The 23543-nt window shown below is 41.3% G+C and overlaps 1 protein-coding gene and 1 long non-coding RNA gene across 3 annotated transcripts in view; one reads left to right on the forward strand and one right to left on the reverse strand.

Annotated features, from left to right (window-relative positions):
* LOC109101388 overlaps positions 1-23543 on the reverse strand; it is a 57838-nt gene that overhangs the window by 25884 nt on the left and 8411 nt on the right. For both annotated transcript variants that reach the window (XM_042754343.1, XM_042754342.1), the window contains one exon: positions 22544-22658. In XM_042754343.1, the coding sequence (XP_042610277.1) occupies positions 22544-22658 (115 nt within the window). The remainder of the gene's footprint in view (positions 1-22543; positions 22659-23543) is intronic.
* LOC109101363 lies at positions 12136-18514 on the forward strand. Its single transcript, XR_006159338.1, has 5 exons — positions 12136-12910; positions 13004-13321; positions 13489-13578; positions 13750-14149; positions 17013-18514. It is a non-coding gene; the product is annotated as an uncharacterized LOC109101363 (long non-coding RNA).

Here is a 23543-nt window from a genome sequence, read left to right on the forward strand (position 1 = left end):
TTTTTTTTAAATCACTCTCTTTCTGTGTTTCTTGCAAAGATAAGCCGAGCCGGACAGGAACTATTTGAGACAACTGGCGCATGAGCTGCTTCAATATTGGATGTCTTAATATAGGCTGTGAGTTTTAGGTGCCCCCTACTGGTCAAGTATGGTACTTTTCATTGGCCAGCGCCAATGAACATCTCAGGTTACATATGTAACCATGGTTCCTCACGGGAACGAGATGCTGCGTCAAAGCGCTTTGGGAACTCCCTGTGCGTGACCATGCTCTGAATCACATGTGTAATCAGTCAAATGAAAAAGTGAGACGTCATAGGGCGGGTGACGTCATCGACCAGGAAGATTAAAAGCACGTGCTGTGGAGCTGGTCGTCAGTTTCTAGGAATGAAGCGAGCACTGGCAGGGATGCTGGAAGTATGGCACAGAGGTGCAGCATCTCGTTCCCTTGAGGAAACATAGTTACATACATTACCTGAGACGCTCCTCTTCAGGAACTCGAGCTGCATCAAAGCGCTTTGGAAACAAGATGCCCACGCCACCAGACTTGCAAATCCCTGTCTAGTGTGGAAGAGCACAACTAAGGCGAGAGAAAGGGGAGCAAGGAGTAACTAAAGTAAGCGGGGCCCACTGTCCCGAAGGCCAACTTCTGTAGGAGTGAGCCTTGACCCCCAAAGAAGAAGAGGGGAGATCAGAGGACTCAAGGCTATGGAATGGCATCCTGATCCACCACTTAGCATAAGCTTCTCTGGCCGGAGGCCGTGGTCTCAGCGCACTGCAGAGGAAACATGTAAGAAGAGGGTGTCTTCCCACTGAATGGCCACTGAGAGAGGCGTGGTAGGCCGCAATGGCCGCCACAAAGACCTCTAGAGTGGAGTGGATCAAACACTGCAGCTAGACCCTGCGGGGGGCGCGCCCTCCGCCTGTGAAAGGAGCTTTCTTCTAACTGGAAACTCCCATGGAGCCGTCAAAGAGGAAAATCAGGACCAAGAACCATACCCGGCCTGGCCAGAAACAGGCCCTACTAACAATAGCTGGACTCCGTTCCAGCGCACTCTGTCCAGAACTACCGGGAAGCAGAGCAAATCCCTCGGCCATGTCTGTGCCATAGCATCCAGACCCACTGGAGCTGGATGGCTTAGAGAGAACCAGAGGGGAGAGTGCGATGTCTCTCGAGTTGCAAACAGGTCCAGCTGAAACCTGGCCAAAAACTCTCCATATCTGCTTCACCACTTTGGGGTGAAGCATCCACTCCCCGGGCCTTGGCCTCAGCTCCCATAATGAGATGCCCAGGAATGTGAACTGCTCTCAGTGAGGAGGAGTTTGCCCTGTGACCACGCAAGGATCTGGTGTGCCAGCTTGTACAAGGGTGCGAGCGCAGACCTCTTGGTGGTTGTTGTAAGAGACCACCGATGTGTTCTCAGTGCGCACCAACACCATGGTGACCACTTAGGTCTGGGAGGAGAAGTGTTTCAGTGCATGAAACACGGCCAGCATCTCCGGACAATTGATATATACCACGTCAGATGGCAACCACTCCATAGACCGTGGGCAGGGTGGCCACTCATGACTGCCACCCCAACCGGTGAGGGACGCATCTGTCTCTAGCGTTATGTGGCAATCAACCTCTGTTATGTGGATCACATGTACAGCAGTCCAAAAGTTATCATGTTGGACGCAGCTGCCATCAGACCCAGCAGTCTGGAACTGCTTGACAGTGAGTGACTGGCCTTCTCTTACTCTTGCGACTGCGGCGAGGATCGAGTTGATCTGAGCAGGAGACATATGTGCCTGCATCATGGTCAAATACCCACACCATGCCCAGATAAGTCGTTCTCTGTACTGGAGAAAGCACACTTTTCTTGCTGTTAACTCTTAACCCCAGCTTTTTCATGTGAGCGAAAACGACATCTCTATGTTAAACTGTCCATTAGCTCTGAGCTAAAATCAAACCATCATTGATGTGGTTCAGTTGTGAAAGTGTGGGGTGAGAGTGCAAGGCCAAAAGGAAGAACTGGTATGGTAGGCTTTTGCCCCCAAAAGCAAACCTCAGGAACTTCCTATGATGAGGAAGGATGGAGATATGTGCATCAGATCGATCGTGACACGGACTTGGTTTGTACATATGTGCTGAACTTCAGTCCTCTGACTGAGCAGTTCAGAAGACAAAGATCTAAAATAGGACACAACCCTTTATCTTTCCTCAGAACTGTGAAGTATGGCTGTAGGACTCTGACTCTGCTATGCGGAGGAGGGACCACCTCGATGGCCTCCGTCCTCAGAGAGTGTTCTACTTCTTTTTCATTACCAGAGCCTTCTCGGGGCCCCACCAGGGTGGGGAAAAGGCTCACTGAATTGAGGCGGAGGAGAAACCGAAATGGATTCAGTGGCCTCTCACTACAGTGTGCAGGACCCACTGAGACATTGTTTGGCAGTAGTTTACACACTGCCAGATTTACATTAGATTTAGTCATTTGCAGATGATTTTTATCCATTTTAAGCAACTTACAACTGGGGCATACATAAAGCATTCTTAAAGAGGCAAGACAGACCACAGGAAGTGCTTTCTAATACCAAGTTTTAGACATTGTTCAAAAATAAGTACAAGCTAGAAAGAGAAGGAATAAATAAAGAGACAAGACTTATTATTTATTTATTTATATATTATTATTATTTTTTTTAAATGGATTCAGGTCGCTTATAAATAGATAACATGGCTAAAGTCTAATAATACAAACTGTAATCAGTACAAACTGGGCTGACAATAATAAGTAAATAGAATGTATGTACATATATGATTGTGTTTTTGAGGAAAACAACGTTTATGCGTGGTTAGTAAAATACTACAATTTTGAAGTCACTGAAATAACGTCATAGAAAACACATACAGAACATTTTGTTCACAGGCCTGTCAAACCTGGAGAGCTTTTTTGCTTGAAAACCAAAAAAAAAAGTATTGTGAAAATCATTTTGTTTACTCACTCCACAGAAAAAAAATAGATTCATTTAAATTTACTACTTTCAAAAGTAGTTCTAATTTTCAACTATCATGAATATTAGTGTGATTCACACCTGAGAAGACAAAGGACCACATAATGAGCTGCATAATGAAGCCTTTCAGGCAGGTGAGTGAATGAGAGGGAAGAGTTACAAGAAAGAATTTGAGGACAAAATAAATGTATATATTTTTCTTTAGGTTTGTAGTTATTTAGAGTATATTTAATTATCCCACTAAAATAACTTGAATTCATTGCGAGTGCAGCAGTTAAACAGTTTATTAGGAACAAATCACCGCTGACTTTCAAAGCTGATTTTTTAGCATCATTACTACAGTCAACCAAGATCTTTCAGAAATCATTATAATATTCTTGATTTGTTAATTAAAACAAATAGTTTGTTATTTAAAAATAGTTCAGTGGTGCCTGGGGGAAGGCACCACCAGAAGAAGGAAGGGGGAGGGGGCAAGTCGGGGGAGCGAGTTCAACTTCCTGGACACCCTGATTGAATGAAAGCTGTCCTACCAATCTACTGGTCCTGGCCTGGAGACTCATTCAGTCCCTCCCTGGATGGCAGCAGACTGAAGAAGCTGTGCTGACGGGTTTTTTTTGGGGTGGGTGGGATCACCTGCCAATGCAGAGGGCTTTGTATAGTGAGAAGGATTCCGTAAATGTTCTGGAGGAGGGGCGAGAGACACCAATGATCTTAGGTAGGTAGACCGATAGGAACCAATTAGAACTACGTTCCGCCCCAGCAGCCCCAGCTGACCATCTCAACTCTCTTCAGGTGGAAAGAGAGGTAAATATCTGCTCTCCAATCACAGGAAATGTTATACCAAGATCCCCTGTATGATCTAACTTCTCATAGTCCGATAAATACTTCAATTTTATTCCTCAGAATTTAAATGCAGTCCAACAAACAGACAAATATGAGTAAATATGGGTCTGGTCTAGAAAGATTCACATTCCCCAACAACCGAAATTATGTAATATAGGCATTGCTTTGGCAACATGCGAGCCGCTTAGTTCACACGAACAACATCAATCCCTCAGAGAAAGCTGGACCGCAGCAGCCAGCAGCAAGCTGCTCACTCAAGAGGTGGGGAAGAACAGCAGTGCGGGCTTCCAAGCCTCAAGAATGAGCTCTAGATTGTGGAACACGGATTGGCGATAGGAAAGGCCGTCGCCAACCGTGTCGCCAGATCATTTGCGCTCCAATCTCATTGGAGAAGCCAGGCGAAGCGTCGTGCTCTCTACCAGGGGGAAGGACCGTAGCGAGGGCTTCGCAATCCCGAGAGCGAGCGCCGGATTGGTGGTGTAAGGAAGAGACAGGGACTCACCGTCTCATTCCCTCCCCCGGATTCAATATGGAAACCCACGAGAAAAGCAGCCCACTCTGCCTCGGCGAAAAGCGAGGCCAGCACCGTGATTTTTTTTTTTTTTTATTTTGTCTTGTGGATTTTGTGACAAACAACACTAAATAAGACTCAACAAACAGATATCAGACTGACACACACAGCCAGCTTTTGCTGAATGACAGAAAAAGCTGACACCGGCTCCACCGCACGTGCTTCTAAGCTTCCTGGTCGTCGATGACATCACCCGCCTATGACATCTCACCTTCCATTGGACTGACTACACATGTGATTCAGAGCGTGGTCATACTAACGGAAGAGGAACTAGACGTGAACTAAAGTGAACTTTGGGGTGACTTCCAAGAATATGTCAGGATAACACAAACAAGTATGATGAATGGCCATGAGGACACCTGCATCTAGCAGAGAGGAGATGGACTGTGACCAAGGTTGAAATGAAAATGGTTCAAACTAGAAGAAATCTAAGATTAGAAAGGAAACCAAAGTGAGAACAAATTCATTGTAGCAAAAACTAAGTGGGGTAAGGACTAATCAGAGGCAGAGTTGTCAATTTTGGTTTTAAAAAAGAACAAGGTAAAAGTATGGATGCCCGGACAGACAAAGACTCAGATGTGACTGCCGCCATCTCAGCTTTGTTGCTGTTTTCAATAAAGTTTATTTTTGGCATCTGAAAACTCCATTTCTGAGTTTTATTTTATGACTTTGAGAAGACCATTGTTTGTTCCACAACACAGTCACTGGGAAATGTCCTTGCAGGTTTTGTTAATAACTTCAAAACACACACTGTTCAAAATAACAGCTTTTCATTCATTCCAATGATCTGCAATTATCACAAGTTTTCATTCAGCACCGAACTTCACATATCTTACACACATTTTAATAGCTTTATCTGCTAAAAGGGGTTATAAAACATTGATTAAATTGCAACCGAATACATGAAACACACACATATAAGCATATAAGAAATAAAAACACACTGTAAAAAGCAATTAGTTGAGTTTACTTGGAAAACCTGTGGAAACTGATTACCTCAAATTTCTCAAGCAAATTAGTTAATTAATTTTGAGTTGATACAACTTACTACAACTCTGCATATATAACTTGGGTATTTGTAGTGGTAACTAGAAAACTTGAGTATTCGTAACTCAATCTGACAAGTTGAGCCCACTCACAAATTTAAGATAATTTTAGTACAAACAAAACAGTTAACTTAACAAGGAACTCAAACAAAACAGTTCACTTAAGTCTTCTTATTATTACCTTAAATTTCTCAAGTAAGTTGTACTAAAAATTCTAAGTTATTAAAACAGACAGGCAAAGATTTTTGGCACAACACTGGGACATTTATTTGTTCCATAAAAACAATGTTAAAACAATGTCATGCCTTCAAATCAACACCACACACTGCAATTTTCCACATACAGCAATTACATACAACAATCAATGCTCCCCTTTTTGACATTTTTACCTTTTCTCACACAGTGGTGAAATACAGAATTGGACAACACAGTGGAACACTCTATCAACAAGTTTTAGTACTGGATAAGTTTTCTAGGTCTATTTATATTTAAAAAGTGTTCTAAAAATTTTTAACACCTTTTCTAAAACCAATCACTTAACACTGTTAAGCAAACTGCACGTTTTCCAACAGGAAACAAAACATATTCTTCAGTTTTTTAGTACTGAACAACTTTTCTATTTATTTTAAAGTTCTTTTTAAGACTAAACTATATTCTAAGACCAGCTGCTTAACATTGAGCAGACTGATCATTTTCCAACCGGAAAAAAACATTCTTCAGTCCTGATTACCATTTTCGTAACTCTGCAATAGTCAATTATGCACAAACTGAAAAAATGGTCCATCATGGCACAACAATGTTACAGCAACAGGCGATTTTTTCAGTGGACTGTATTTTAGGTTTGAGAGAGACTTGTGGGCCCGACGAGTGACAGAATCACCCTTTGAATGAAATCAAACGTGTTCTTCGGTACAGCAGGATACTCTAAATTCAGAGCATAAATGAGCCCAAAAAGCAGGCACATTGCTTTGGGAAGGTTTCCCAGATCATCCACTACAACTCTACCTTCCAAAATGATTGCAGTGGATGTGGCATCGAGATGCAGAGAGTAAGGTATGGTTGCAGAGTCCTCAGGTATCACAGACAATATGCCAATTGAAGTGCCGGACATTTCTCTTAGGTCATCACAGTCCTAAAAAACATGAGCAGCATGACAAGAATGAAGTGAAAATAAGTCACATCATACCTTCAGGAACATATATTCATGTTAAAAATATGCAAATAAATTTATGTATTATGAAAAAGGATTTGCATAATGGATTCAGCAGCAGATGCAGTGGATGATTTTGTTTTCCTGCGATATGATATTTTGAATTTCCCACAATATGAAATTTTTACTTGTGCTGCCACAAAATAAAATGTATACTTTTTATTTAAGCTGCAGTCCGTAACTTGGCAGCTCAGGTGGTTAATAAACAGAACTGCGTGTGTCTTGTGGAAGAACGTTGTAGCCGGAGCTACTTCTCTTTATGTCTATAAGAATAAAATTAAAAATAAGTACAGTTTTGTTGTTTTGACACCTCACAAAAATCTACTAATTTAACTAAAATAAAGTTCAGAGTGTATTCAAGTGAACAGTCAGTAATAAAATAAGAACTTATAAACAAATCACAAGCAGTAGCACCAAATAAATACACAACAAAGACACAAATAAAATAAACAGGGGTTTAAGTTTTGTTGGGTAGTTCTAACAATAGTATTCAGCTACAGAAATTGAATAATCAAATGTAAAATAACATTGTATTGTCTTCACTACATAAATTAAATATACATTGTCTGGTCAAAAAAAAAAAACTTGCTATCTGGATTTAAATAAGCAAATACCAAAGTGTTTGAACCATTTAGCACATGATAATTATATAACTGATGCAGTAGCTTTTCATTCCTTAAAGTGATAGTTCTCGTAGCTTCATAACATTGTGGTTGAACCACTGATGTCACATGAACCATTTTAAAAACGTTCTTACTCCGCTTCTGTGCCTTGATCGTGGTAGGACCCTTGCTGTCTATGGAGGGTCAGAAAGCTCTCAGATTTCATCAGAAAATCTTAATTTGTGTTCCGAAGATGAATGAAGGTCTTACGGGTTTGGAATGATATGAGGGTGAGTCATTACTGAAAGAATTTAAGACTGTTAAGACTTGTTTTGCTTAACATACAACATTCCAGAAACATAATCCCAGCAATGTAAGTTCAAACACTTAAGTATTTATAAGTGATTTGTTGTTGTTGTTGTTTGGCCAGGCAATGTATATATTTAATTTCTATAAACATCACTACGCAAGGCTTTATTTTTTTACATTTGATTATTCAGTTTCTGTACCTGAATTCTATTGTTAGAACTAAAAACTTAGAAAACCCCTGTTTATTTTATTTTGTGTCTTTGTTGTTGTGGTATTTATCAAAAGCTACTGCTTGCTTGCAAAAACCTGTTGTTAGAAACACCTTTAATGTGGGCAAGCTTTAGTCTTAACTTTGTAGAAACCATCATACTCTAACAGAGAAAGAAGGTTTTCAGCATTTGTGGGCTTTCTTTCTGTTCATTTGCTTAGTTGCACTTTCATTCAAGATGTTAGAAACATCAAGCCGACTTGCTTAAAGAGCTAGACGAGGGTGAGGAGATCAAGTCCGAAGATATATCAGAGCTGAGACGGACCCCTGATCTCTTCCTCCGCGCCACCAAGGAGACCGCCTAAGCGATTGGGTGGTCTATGGCAACTATGGTGGCCGCGGAGAGACACTTATGGCTGACCCTGTCTGAGATGAAGGAGAAAGACAGGGTCTGCCTCTTGGACGTCCCGCTTCAGCCTTCTGGCCTGTTCGGCGACGCTGTCAGCTCATTCGTCGACAGGTTTCAGGAGGCACGAAAATAAGCGACGGCGTTCCATAAGTTCCTCCCTCGTCGCTCTCTCGGGGCATTTGGGCGGGAGATGCCCCAGCCGCATACCAGCTCCTCATATAGGGAGGCTCTGCCAGAGTTCCAGGGCGCGGCAGCTTCCATCGAGCGCCGCTCTCAGTATTTTGCGCCGCGTGCGTAGCGGAGCTGAGAGGCTAGCCACCCCTTCGGGGGTTTCAGGAACAGCCAGGTCAAAGAAACACCGATCTGGCTGTCCCAGTAACACCAGAGGTCAGTCTCGAGAGACTGATTCCCTTAGTAGAATATTTGGCAGCGTGGAAACTACTGCCAAATGTATCTCAATGGGTCCTGCGCACAGTAGAGAAAGGCTACCGTATTCAGTTCGGCTCTCCACTGCCGAGATTCAACGGGGTTACTCCGACGCTAGTCGGCCCTGAGCAGGCTCTGGTTATGGAACAAGAAGTGAATACCCTATTGAGGAAGGAGGCCATTGAGGTGGTCCCTCCTCAAGACAGGGAATCCGGGTTTTACAGCCGGTTTTTCATAGTTCCGAAGAAGGATGGGGGGTTGCGTCCGATCATAGATCTACGTGTACTAAATCGATCAGTTATGACACTGAAATTCAAAATGCTCACAATCATGCATGTTGTAGCCCAAATCAGATCCGAGGACTGGTTTGTCACCATAGATCTCAAATACGCATCCTTCCACATCTCCATCCTTCCACAACACAGGAAGTTTCTGAGGTTCGCTTTTGGGGGCGAAGCTTACCAATATCGAGTACTTCCCTTTGGCCTTGCACTCTCATCCCGCATGTTTACGAAATGTGTAGATGCGGCCCTGGTTCCTCTGCGTATGCAGGGCATCTGCATTCTCAATTATATCGACAATTGGTTGATTTTAGCTCAATCAGAGCAGATGGCGGTTCAGCATCGAGATGATGTTCTCGCCCACATGGGGGAGCTGGGTCTGAGACTGAACGCCAAGAAGAGTGTACTTTCTCCAGTTCAGAGAACCACCTATCTAGGCGTAGTGTGGGATTCGACCACGATGCAGGCACGTCTGTCCCCTGCTCGTATCGAGTCGATCCTCACGTCAGTCAAGAGAGTCAAAGAAGGCCAGTCACTCACTGTCAAACAGTTTCAGAGACTGTTAGGTCTGATGGCAGACTCATCCCTCACTGGCTGGGGTGCGGTCATGAGTGGCCACCCTGCCCGCGGTCTGTGGAGCTGTCGCCATCTGACATGGCATATCAATTGTCTAGAGATGCTAGCCGTCTATCGGGCACTAAAATATTTCCTCCCAGACCTGAGAGGTCACCAGGTTACATCAACCACCAGGGAGGTCTGCGTTCACGCCCCTTGTACAAGCTGGCGCACCAGATACTTGTGTGGTCCCAGGACAAACTCCTCTCACTCAGAGCAGTGTATATTCCTGGGAAATTGAATGTGGGAGCAGACATACTGTCGAGGTAGGGGCCCAGGCCCGGGGAATGGAGGCTTCATCCCGAGGTGGTGCAACAGATATGAAGAATCTTTGGCAAAGCTCAAGTGGACCTCTTTGCGACTCGAGAGACATCGCAATGTCCCCTTTGGTTCTCTCTAGTTCATCCAGCTCCTCTGGGACTGGACGCTATGGTACAGACTTGGCCGAGGCTTCATCTGAACGCATTTCCCCCTATTGCTCTGCTCCCGGGAGTTCTGGCTAGAGTTCGCCGGGACGGGGTCCGTCTGCTGTTAGTAGCCCCATTCTGGCCGGGCCGAGTATGGTTCTCAGATCTGGTCTCGCTCCTTGATGGCTCTTGACGTTGCGTTTCCTCCGTGGTGCGCTGGGGCTGAGGCCTCCAGTACGGTCCCGTATTCCCCCCTGGGACTTGGTTGTGGTGTTAGAGGCACTTTGTAGAGCTCCATTTGAGCCAATACAAGATATATCAGACAGACATCTGACCCTTAAAACTGCCTTCCTGTTGGCTATTACCTCTCTGAGGAGAGTTGGAGATCTTCAGGCCCTCTCAGTGGCCCCCACTTATCTCGACTTTGCGCCCGGCATGGCCAAAGAGTTCATCTACCCTCGAGCGGGTTATGTTCCAAAAGTTCCCTCTGTCACGCCACAACCTATAGTGCTGCAGGCCTTCTGACCTCCTCCCTTTCGGTAGCCTGACCAAGAGAAGCTAAACTGTATGTGTCCAGTCCAGTGTATGTGTCCAGTATGTGTCCTCACCCACACGGGGTATGGTGGCCTCCAAGGCCTTCTTAGCAGGTGTATCCATGCTGGACATCTGCAACGCTGCGGGGTGGTCCACGCCCTCAACATTTGCAAGATTTTATGGCTTAGACATGCCAGTTACTCCAGGCGCTTCCGTTTTCTCGTCTTAAGCTGTGCTCTTCGGATACACACTAGGCAGGGATTTGGTTGTCTGGCAGCGTGGGCACCTCATTTCCCCATAGCGTTTCCGACGCAGCTCGAGTTCCGGAAGAGGAACGTCTCAAGGTTACGAATGTAACCATGGTTCCTCGAGGGAACGAGACGCTGCGTCTCGATGCCATACCCCCGGCTTACTGGTACTCGAAGCTGACGCCAGCTGCGCTGCATGTGCTTTTATAGCTTCCTGGTCACTTACGTTACCCCGCCTGACGTCACGCTCTTCCATTGGACAGATTACACACGATATTCAGAGTCGCTCACGCTAGACGCGTTCCCCATAGCGTTTCCGACGCAGCGTCTCGTTCCCTCGAGGAACCATGGTTACATTCGTAACCTTGAGACGTTTTTAGCATGTGTGGCCTTGCATTCTGTTCATTTACTTAGTTGCACAATCAGAGTGTTACTGTTCACAGAAGCGCTAAACTAAGCGTCTTATGCTGAGATGTTCAAATATGTTCATGATCATAAAACTAGTAACTCACTGAAATCTGTTTTCTACTTGGCAAAACCATTTCATTTTAGATGTTAGAAACATCTTTAATGTGGGCAAGCTTTAGTCTTATCTTTCTACAAACCATCATTCTCTGACAGAGAAAGGTTTTCAGCACTTGTGGGCTTTCTTTCTGTTCATTTGCTTAGTTGCACTAACAGAGTGTTACTGTTCTCCGAAGCGCTAAACTAAGAGTCTTTTGCTTAGTAGCTCTAACATAAATTCATTAGCTTAAAACTACTAAAACATTATAATCTCTATTTCTGCATTGCAAATGACATTTCATTTCACATGGAGAAACATCTTTCACGTGGGCAAGCTTTAATCTAAACACTGCATAAACCAGCTTTCTCTAATAAAGAAAGGTTTTCAGCATGTGTGGCCTTGCATTCTGGTCATTTGCTTAGTCGCACAAACAGAGTGTTACTGTTCACAGTAGCACTAAACTAAGCGTCTAATACTTAGTAGCGCTAACATAAGTTCATGAATATAAAACTAGTAACTCACTGAAATCTGTTTGTCTTCATTGCAAAAACATTTCATTAAAAATGTTAGATACATCTTTCAAGTGGGCAAACTTTAATCTTAGAAGTGCATAAACCAACTTTCTATAACAGATAAAAAAAAAAAAGGTTTTCAGCATGTGTGGGCTTGCATTCTGTTCATTTGATTAGTTGCACTAACAGAGTTTTACTGTTTACAGTAGCACTAAACTAAGCATCTTATGCTGAGATGTTCAAACATGTTCATGATCATAAAACTAGTAACTCACTGGAAATCTGTTTTCTGCTTTGCAAAAACATTTTAGATGTTAGAAACATCTTTAATGTGGGCAAGCTTTAGTTTTATCTTTCTACAAACCATCATTCTCTGACAGAGAAAGGAGGTTTTCAGCAATTGTGGGCTTTCTCTCTGTTCATTTGCTTAGTTGCACTAACAGAGTGTTACTGTTCACAGAAATGCTAAACTAAGAGTCTTTTGCTTAGTAGCTCTAACATAAATTCATGAGCTTAAAACTACTAAAACATTAAAATCTGTATTTCTGCATTGCAAATGACATTTCATTTCACATGGAGAAACATCTTTCACGTGGGCAAGCTTAAGTCTTAACACTGCATAAACCAGCTTTCTCTAAAAAAGAAAGAAGGCTTTCAGCATGTGTGGCCTTGCATTCTGGTCATTTGCTTAGTTGCACAAACAGAGTGTTACTGTTCACAGTAGCACTAAACTAAGCATCTAATAATTAGTAGTGCTAACATAAGTTCATGAATATAAAACTAGTAACTCACCAAAACCTGTTTGTCTTCATTGCAAAAACATTTCATTAAAGATGTTAGATACATCTTTCATGTGGGCAAACTTTAGTCTTAACAGTGCATAAAACAACTTTCTCTAGCAGAGAAAGAAGGTTTTCAGCATGTGTGTCCTTTAGGTCTTTAAATAGTAGATGGACTGCCATATATGTAGTAATGTAGCAACATAATATATTGGAAATGTGTTAATTACTTTGTTTCATTTCAGGTCCAAAAACTTTCTGCCTTGGGCTATATGCCCATATTATTTATCAGCCAGAGGCACAAGGGCACAGGCAAGTAGATGGCAGATGTAGTCACGCATCTGCCACCAACGCAAAACAACACGCGTTTCTTAACCAGCATGAAGAGGGTATATGACTTCATAATCAAACTGGATGGTAAGATAAGTTTTATGTATAATTCATTAGTGTTTGTGATTGATTTCTTTGACAATGTGTACTGATTTTATATTTTTGCTAACTTCACAACAGATGTGCCCCAGCCCCAGCAAGACCAGCCCCTCCACCTAGACCAGCCCCTTCCCCTAGACCAGCCTTAGCAAGACCAGCCCCTAGACCAGCCCCAGAAAGACCAGCCCCTGCCCCTAGACCAGCCCCAGAAAGACCAGCTAATCCCACAAGACCAGCCCCTAGACCAGCCCCAGAAAGACCAGCCCCTCCCCCTAGACCAGCTAATCCCACAAGACCAGCCTACCCCAACAGACCAGCAAATTATTACACTTGAACTATTTACGATCAACTCCCAGGCTCAGCAGCATGTGGAGCCTCTACCACCCAGGAAAAGACAAAGTAATCTTGCATTGCACCACATCTGTAAATTTGTCCTATGTTTTTTGCAATCAGTGCACATTATTAAACAAGTTACACATGGTGAATTTCACCTCTTTTAATTAATTAAGCCACTCCTCCAAGATACTGAATATACAATTCTCAACCTTTTTCCCTTGCATCTTAAGCCCCACTATCCACCCCGGGCCTACCATCCACCCCAGGCCAAGGCAGACGAGCCCCACCATCCATCCAACCTCAGCTAAAGAAAAGACAAAGTAAGTAATCTTGCCTTGCACCCCATCTGTAAATTGGTCCCATGGTTTTGTAATCATTGTATTAATATAAAATAAGTTAACCAATGTGAATTTCACGCCCTTCTATTAATTAAGCCACTTCCCCAAGATACTGAATATATAATTCTTAATCTTTTCCCCTTGCACCCTAAGCCACAGGTACAGGAGCCACACAAGCCCCACCCTCTACCCTGGCCAAAAAGAAGAAAACAAAAAGCAAGTAGACATTCTTTGCACCCCATGTGTATATTTGTTTCTATTCTTTTTACCCCATGTGTATATCAGCAGCCATGTGTTGGGTGTAAAGGTGTTTTTGCATGTAGCCCCCTTTAATTGGACCAAACTCAGGGTGTATTCACACTTGGTCTCTTTCAGCCCTCAAAGTGAACTAAGAACAGTGACTCATATACTGTATGAACACCTCAAGCAAACTCAGACCCATCTGAAGTGAACCAAACTTTTTTTTTTTTTTGCCTTTGTCATTTAAGGTTGCAAATGCAGTTGACAGACAATTTATCCATACGATAAAATATTGGAAAGACGGATGAATGGGGTAAGATGTAGAACCATATTTTTCATTAGGTTGTCTGATTATCTCTTGACTCATGTCTGTCTCATCTTTCAATCCACATGACAAAACAGTAACACTGAGCAGTAGGTATCAAACTTTTTCAACTATCAACCCTCTCACAAGTGCTACCCCTTACGAAAAAAAGTATACTTCAAGTTAATTTTATGAAGTATACTTAAGTAATGTTCAAGTATATTTTAAGTATACTTTATGTAGTAAGTATACTAATATCAATGTGTACTTGTAGTCGACTTGTAAGTGTACTATTTCAATACTGCTTGGGGCTAAATTGGCCCACTTTTAGTATAAAAGTATACGTTTAAGTGTACTAAAAGTGTAAATTTTAAGTACACAACTAGGTTTCTCATTTTTAATGCACCTTTACTACAAGTGAACTTATAAGTACAGGTCCTTCTCAAAAAATTAGCATATTGTGAAAAAGTTCATTATTTTCCATAATGTAATGATAAAAATTAAACTTTCATATATTTTAGATTCATTGCACACCAACTGAAATATGTCAGGTCTTTTATTGTTTTAATACTGATGATTTTGGCATACAGCCCAAAATTCCTATCTCAAAAAATTAGCATATCATGAAAAGGTTCTCTAAACGAGCTATTAACCTAATCATCTGAATCAACTAATTAACTCTAAACACCTGCAAAAGATTCCTGAGGCTTTTAAAAACTCCCAGCCTGGTTCATTACTCAAAACCGCAATCATGGGTAAGACTGCCGACCTGACTGCTGTCCAGAAGGCCATCATTGACACCCTGAAGTGAGAGGGTAAGACACAGAAAGAAATTTCTGAACGAATAGGCTGTTCCCAGAGTGCTGTATCAAGGCACCTCAGTGGGAAGTCTGTGGGAAGGAAAAAGTGTGGCAAAAAACGCTGCACAACGAGAAGAGGTGACCGGACCCTGAGGAAGATTGTGGAGAAGGACCGATTCCAGACCTTGGGGGACCTGCGGAAGCAGTGGACTGAGTCTGGAGTAGAAACATTCAGAGCCACCGTGCACAGGCGTGTGCAGGAAATGGGCTACAGAGAAGCAGCATTGGACTGTTGCTCAGTGGTCCAAAGTACTTTTTTCGGATGAAAGCAAATTTTGCATGTCATTCGGAAATCAAGGTGCCAGAGTCTGGAGGAAGACTGGGGAGAAGGAAATGCCAAAATGCCTGAAGTCCAGTGTCAAGTACCCACAGTCAGTGATGGTCTGGGGTGCCATGTCAGCTGCTGGTGTTGGTCCACTGTGTTTTATCAAGGGCAGGGTCAATGCAGCTAGCTATCAGGAGATTTTGGAGCACTTCATGCTTCCATCTGCTGAAAAGCTTTATGGAGATGAAGATTTCGTTTTTCAGCACGACCTGGCACCTGCTCACAGTGCCAAAACCACTGGTAAATGGTTTACTGACCATGGTATTACTGTGCTCAATTGGCCTGCCAACTCTCCTGACCTGAACCCCATAGAGAATCTGTGGGATATTGTGAAGAGAAAGTTGAGAGACGCAAGACCCAACACTCTGGATGAGCTTAAGGCCGCTATCGAAGCATCCTGGGCCTCCATAACACCTCAGCAGTGCCACAGGCTGATTGCCTCCATGCCATGCCGCATTGAAGCAGTCATTTCTGCAAAAGGATTCCCGACCAAGTATTGAGTGCATAACTGAACATAATTATTTGAAGGTTGACTTTTTTTGTATTAAAAAAAACTTTTCTTTTATTGGTCGGATGAAATATGCTAATTTTTTGAGATAGGAATTTGGGGTTTTCATGAGCTGTATGCCAAAAATCATCAGTATTAAAACAATAAAAAGACCTGAAATATTTCAGTTGGTGTGCAATGAATCTAAAATATATGAAAGTTTAATTTTTATCATTACATTATGGAAAATAATGAACTTTTTCACAATATGCTAATTTTTTGAGAAGGACCTTTATACTAGTAGTTTACTATTTTAATACAAGTAGTAAATTTTTTAGTTATGAAAGTACACACTGAAGTGTACTCTCAGTAAACTGCTAGTATACTTGTAAGTTTTCTTTAAGTGAACATAACATTATACTATTTATATATTATTTTGCACTTGCAGTATACTACTATGTTCAAATGTAGATATTTTTTTTTATACTTGAAAAATACATTTAACTGTACTTTAATTTTAATAACATTTTATTAGCTTCATGCTTTTTTTATCAACACTTGTCGGTAAGTTTCATAAAGGCAACATTTTAAACAAAGAAGTTGAGAAAATCACATTTTTGTCAAAGACTGCACCTTGATCAGATTCAGAACGATGATCAAAACACAGATGGAGTAGATCAAGTCCAACAGCCCCAAAGCTTCACAGTCATTTTCTCTTCATGTGTTACGACTAATTTCATTTGGTTTTGATTTACAAGCTGTTTAATATTTGATTATCACATTATTTTACATTTGCGTGAGTAATCTACTATCACTTGGTTCAGCTTCTTCTTCTCCTGTGTTTTGTTAAGACTGTATATGAAACTATGTAAAAAAAAAAAAAGTTTATTTAATAGGCTACTCGATCAAAACCGTTTGAATACTTTGAATACTTAATTATAGTTTTAAGTATATCTCGATCAAAAGATAGAGTACAAGTAAAGGCCAAATATAATTGGACTTTTCTCTCAGTATAAGTCAAGTACACTTAAGTGTAATTAATTGTATTTCTACAAAGTACATAAAGTATATTTTTGAGAATTATAAAATTTAGACTTAAAGTATACTTTCTTATTGCTTGTTTAAAATAAGTATACTAATAGAAAACTTGAATTAACTAATAGAAAACTTGAACGTGTGTGTGTGTGCATGTTTCTGCAGGGGAAGGCAGCAGAGGTCAAAGTGCACTGGCTACCTTGCTCTTCCTGGTAAGTGATGGCTGATGTAATTTAATCCATAGTTGCACACAGTCTTAGTGTTTTAAAACCTGGTCCCTTTCAGCCTTCAAAGTGAACTTTGAAGTGAAAGTAAAAGTCGGACTAATAATTGTTTTGGGCACAAGGAACTATCTAAGCATTCTCGGATCCCTTTTAAAGTGAACTGAACTGAGATCACATGAGAACATGTGCACACCAGCCTTCAGGTAGTCATCTGGCTCAAGTTTGGTCATATGACATCTGAAGCAAATACATTCTAACCTGTTTGCCCTATACATTTGCTAATTCTATTTTGGTTATTTGGGTTATTTTATACGGTGTTTACCAAACAGCAGTTATTTTTACAAAGTGAAACCTCCCATTATGAACCAAATGTAGTCCAATTTAAATGGCCTGTGAGGTGGACTGAACCAAAAACAACTCTTGTCTCTTTGTGTTCACATTATGAGTTCACTTAAAGATGATGCAGATCACTTTCTAGTCCACTTCAGCTCTGATGGGGTCTTAAGCCCAATTCATAGTTACATGTAGATGCGACGCAGATGCCTTTGTTGTGCCACTGCATCTTTGCTGACCCCCTCTGCGGCCGACATAGAGGCCTTTAACCACGTCATTTTTGTGCCCATCCCATTGTGGTGAGTATTTTCATAGCAACACGGTTAACCCGATGCAGAACTTCAAAGTGTTGACTGTAGGGATGACTGTGTCAAAAGCGACTGAGTCCAGTACTTTTCACATGGAACAAAATGACTGCTGCTTGACAGACGCCATATAAAATAAACCAAAAGAAATTATCCAACAGAAAAAGAGTAAACCTTTATTTTTCAGCTTCAGATGACATACAGTATCTTCAAACTTGAGCCAGAAGACTAGTTGTGAGCTGTAGGCTGTACTGTATATGCTGTGTGTAAGATGACTTTTGGACTATTTACAGTGGCAGAGTCTGGAAGGACACCTGGGAGCCAGCCAGCAAATTCACCTGATGACCAATACTGTTGTACTATTTGTTTTGTATATATTTGTCAATAATTAAATGGACTATTGTTATATTTTAAGATTTGTCTGTCAATCAATGACTGCACTGAAAAATTAATGTGTCATGACTTTGTGATGTATTTGAGTACAACTAAGCAACTAACTAAGCAAGCCAAAAGCCAAGGCAACCAGAACAAGTACCAAATTGGCATTATACTAACTGATCATGAAAATTTTAGTTAGTATTGATGGTAATTTTGGAGCAAAGTAAATGGACTCCTATCCCTGGTGACAGATGCCTCCTGCATCAGGATGTATTACTGAATCCTTTTTTTTTTTACCTCTGATCACTAGCACACAACATTTTGTTTTTGTTATCATGGTTGTCTGTTCAGAACAATTATGAGAGTTCTTAAGACATTTCAAACATCCCCAATGAAGAGAAGACGCACATTTATCAATTTTCATCAATGGTACATGGGTCAGCAATGATTTTTCAGGTCAGGAAAAAACTATGACAAAAAATATGAAAGTGATTTGAAATCACACAGCGTCTAAAGCGCCACTCAGGCCATTTTTTCATATTCTTTGCCTCAGACAAAGACAGATTGGTGTCAAATTTCACAAATAATTTCCTCATCCTCTGTGTCAACAATTAACATACAGTATGTGCATGACATAAGGTGATCAGACTTCAGAGATCAGAAAGACCGGAGACATGAGCCTGAGAAATCGTTAAAGCCAGGAACAATTCCAGCTTGGCCATCAATATAATTTAAAAGTCTAATGTTTCCTTGTCATAAAACCAGGGAGAGAGGTAGGTTTCCTATGTTTCCCTGACAATAGGGAACATGCCAGGACACTGAGGACATCAATCTGGTCACCCTGGAATGACTTGACTGTGGGCGGTTTACTAAGGCCTATGACAGTGGTAGGAAATCTAAGGCCTGGTTGTCCAATGTGGGCCACATGTGGCCTGATGTGCTGTTTAATCTGGCCAATGTCTTCATGATCAAAGGCCTCTGGCCTTAATTGTCAGGAAAATGTTGCATTATTCATAAAAAACACTCAGTCCCAACTTATTCTAACCCTACCCCTTACTCTATCTTTATTCTCCATGCCAAATATGAGTTCTTATCCTCAGGCATATGATATAGGGGACCCAAATGTAAACTAAATATTTCTAAACTATAGGCCTATTTTAAACCTACCTCAATTAAAATTTTAAATAATGTTGCTTGAGGCTGCAGCGGTTGTGCAATTGCTTCATGATATAATGCAGATAGGGTTGTGTGTAGGTTGAAAGATGAGCACTAGACTGTGGCTTTGATGCGCTTCACTCTGGCTACATATCACTTTATGTTGTTTTTTATTGTAAGTATATGTCAGATGTATGATAAAATAATATGTTAAGTCTTGAAGCATTTGAACTCAAGGCAAATATCCCTCTGGGGACAATAAAGGAGGCTATCACCTGCAAAGTGGTCTTCATGATATGTAAAAATTAAAACGTTGTCGTAGGACTATAGCAAGCACATTCTTGGAAAGTTCTCAACCTCGACAGTAACATATGTCAGTCTGAAGAGGATACACTTCTCCTGATTTGAAGTATTGACCTCTGCTCTGAACCTTAAACCCAGTACACGTTTGAAGGCTTGTCATTTAGCAACAGAAGGTGCCACACACAAAGGACCTGCTGTTATAGAAAGCTCTGGACCTTAGCTGTCATGCAGATATGGTCTCCAATGTTTAACCACTGTAAAATATGGTAATATGCTATTTTGACCTACTTAACGATTCCATTTTTAAAATCTGATGACACCAGTGTCCCCCCCCCCCCCCCCAAAAAAAAAAAACACAAACAAAAAAACAGGGTATGCCAACTTCTACTTATGAGAAATATACCAATACATTTTAAAACTACAACTTCCACTAGAGACACACCACAGAACACAGTTACAAAGCTAGTGTTACTTGTAGTTCTTCCAGGCTGGGTGGGTGGACTTGTTCGGCTCCTCTGTTTTTCTTCTGTCTGCTGTGAATGGGCTTCAACTACACTCAAAGAGTTCAAAACTGAGCAAAGTGTTGTTGCTGGTGACAAAACCACTGATTAAATATGTACATTGAAGCTATACTGGCGTTAAAGACCCCCTGACCTGCATTGCGGGATATGGGATTCGCATGTGACCCACTCGGCCCACATTGTAGTGTTCTGTCTTACAGCATACTGTAATGTTTCACCAATAATAAGACTGAAATTATATTATTAAAATAAATGTAATGAATACCATGATAACATCTAAATATATGTTGATAGATGTAGCATTGTAGTTTTAAAAATATCAATAAACAAAGCAATCCAGCTTCCCTGGCAATAAGATAATATATTTCTTAACATTAAAAGAAATACATATAAACCATATGATCTTGTGAATAAATGTTATCTGTGTATCCATGTAAGATGTATCTAGGAGATGGAGGAAACTGTCATGATGATGTCTTCTTCCCCCTAGTACAGACACTGTAGGCTACTTAAGACGACACACCACATTTTAGGCATTTATTAGCTTATACAACCACAAAAACAACACACATAACTCAGACACATAACAAAAATCACAAATGTAAAAAGTGAAGAGCATGTCAAGTGATTACAAAGGCCTGGTAGGGACTGACCTTGTGATACATGATGGGCAGCTATGGAGTGATTTGCAGTGGTGGTAGTGCAAAAGTAAACAGTGCAGGGATTTAATCAGTGCAAAGCTGTGCATGTTTAATATGACTATGGAAAAAAGAGTCTGAGCATAATAGTATTGCTTAACAAAAACAATACAAAGAAGTTAAAATAGATAGAACAACAGAAACTTATATATATATATATATATATATATATAAAAAGAAAAAAAGATTATACAAGCCAACGGGGTAAATGTTGAAACCACAGTCCAGAATGTGTAGAGGGGCTAATGTCCATTTGACTGTGTAAGACAGTCAAATGGATAGTGGATACTAGACAATAGACAAAGTGATGTAATGGTTGGCGCAGGGTGAGACTCATGCTGAAAAGTCAATTTCTCCCCTAACCTTTTCTGTGACATTGAGTTGCTGGTTTGCCCTGGGGACAAAGGACCTCTTCAGTGTTGAGCATGACAGAAGACTGCTACTGCAAATTATCCTCAGTTTGTTAAATGATTAACTCCAGCTCCATGCCAAACACAGAGCCAGCTTTCCTTACCAACCTGTCCCAGCGGCCCTCTTCTTAATGCTGCCTCCCCAGCACACAACAGCATAAAAAAGGACTCTGGCCATGTTTAATCTTGCTCAGAGTCACTACTGGTATGGTATTCCTCAGAATCACTATCAAAGTTAATTTCTGTTTCAGTCAGAACTTGAACATAACATTTCTTTGCATGCTTTGCCAGGCTGTTGCTTGCTTGCTTGTTCTTCATCATCAAGCTCTGTAGACCTCGGATACCATCTTGAAGCAGGCCCCACGTCTCACCTTACATGTTAAAACATATTGAGCCTTTATTAATTAGAAACATTCAGAAATATTGTAATGTATGCCAAGTATAACAAATACATACCTGATGTCACATTAGAAAGGTGGGAAGACATCTGCTTCAGGGTGTCTGCACGGGTGCAAAAAGACTTCCAATGCTTGTTCATCTCTGCAATAAGAATCCTCGTCTCCTCCTCAAGTCTCCTTACTGCCATCACAATGTCGAACGCCTTCCTCTTTGTCCTTAGATCTACAGAGTCTGGAATACATAGATGAAACATAAGTCAGTTGTATTTGAGATTAGTATTTAGAGATTTTCAGGGGTTAAAATCGAGACATGACAGATTTTGTCCCACTATGTGACTATTTCACATAGTCAATGGAATTGTGTACATACCACCATGTGTAAGCTGCCATGGCCAAACAATCTCGTCAGATAGAATGGTGTCCAATGTCAGTTTTTCTGCATTAGGAACCAAGGTGTTATACTTTTCCACTACAGAATTTAAGATTTTTTTTCCTCCCTGATCTTTCGGCGGATTCGGGCACGTCCTTTGCATCCGTCACTATCCTGGTAAAAATGCTGGGACCTCCTCTTAACACTTGCCACCAGCTCCTCAATTCGGCTGGCAACAGCGGCAACATCAGCATTATTTGGGGATGTTGTTGCTGAGAGGAAGAAATTAAGAGATAAGAAATATGCTTCTTGATTCCATGAAAAAATAATATTTCTGGTGTATGAGCAAACTAAAGCCTCAACAATCTTTTCATATTTCTCTGTAACTGAGAGGCTACACTTGTAGCTAAGGTTGAGTATAGTTAGGTTAGTTAGGTTCTTTATTGTCCCCATAGGAATAATCTTGTCCACACGTCATCGGCAATCAGAGTATGTGCTCTTTGACTAGGATTACAATGAGCCTCTTTGGAATTGCAGCCAAGATAAGTCAGAAGTGATACATCAAGCACCATATCAAACAGAATAAAACAGTATAGCCTACCTTCTGCCCACTCATTGATATCAATGATCCATCTCTCCAGTTGATTGTCTGAGACGTCCATTTCCGTTTTCATGGCCTCCAGGTTATGCAACTGGCATTGCAGGGCTATTGTGGCCTTCAAACATAAATGACAATAAGGACAACGCCTACCACTTTGACTATTGTTGATAAGGATTGTGAAGTACCTTCACTATTAGAAAACCACATACAACACAAATTAAATATACAGTATATTCGTATATACGTGGACTATCAATATATGTGGTATGAACATGTAATATTTTATATCAAGACACTAAAAAAATACAATTGACACTACACATGCAACCATCCGTATATTTAATATCTATTAAAGAATATCTGGGCAAGTGTTCTCTATATTTTTGTGATATATGCCATTTATTTGCTTCATTTTACAATATCGCTATGCATTTTGCATAAGGGAAAACGTACTCGGTTACTAACGTAACCTCGGTTCCCTTTCAATACTTCACTCGTACTGCGTCGAAGACGCTTATGGGAACCCAGTTCAATCTCGCCATGTTAAGAAAGGGGGACGACCAACGCAATCATACTTGATCTGCGATACCAAGATATGACAATAGCAGCTAGGAGCAGAATAAGCTCAATGAGGTTACGTCTGGCCTAGCCTGATCATCCCGCATTCGTATCGCCTCAGTACCAAAGGGACCGAGTGCGTACGAGCAGAGTTTGAGTCTTGGGCAAAGAATGGCCAAGAGCATGCAAATGAGGAACAAAAAGGTGACCTTTACACAGAAAGTACTCTAGCATGAAGTGCTGGGACGTCTAGATTATAAAATCTAGCAAATGTGGACGGCGAGTTCCAACCAGCCGCCTCACACATTTCTGCGATAGTCACGCCACTAGACCATGCCCAGGACGAAGACACTGCCCTCGTCGAATGGGCTCTTACTCCAATTGGGCTTTGCAGGCCCAAAGAAGAGTAGGCTAGCTGGATTGCGTCCACAATCCACTTCGA

Source organism: Cyprinus carpio, unplaced genomic scaffold (assembly GCF_018340385.1).
Source record: "Cyprinus carpio isolate SPL01 unplaced genomic scaffold, ASM1834038v1 S000006497, whole genome shotgun sequence".
Taxonomy (NCBI): Eukaryota; Metazoa; Chordata; class Actinopteri; order Cypriniformes; family Cyprinidae; genus Cyprinus; species Cyprinus carpio.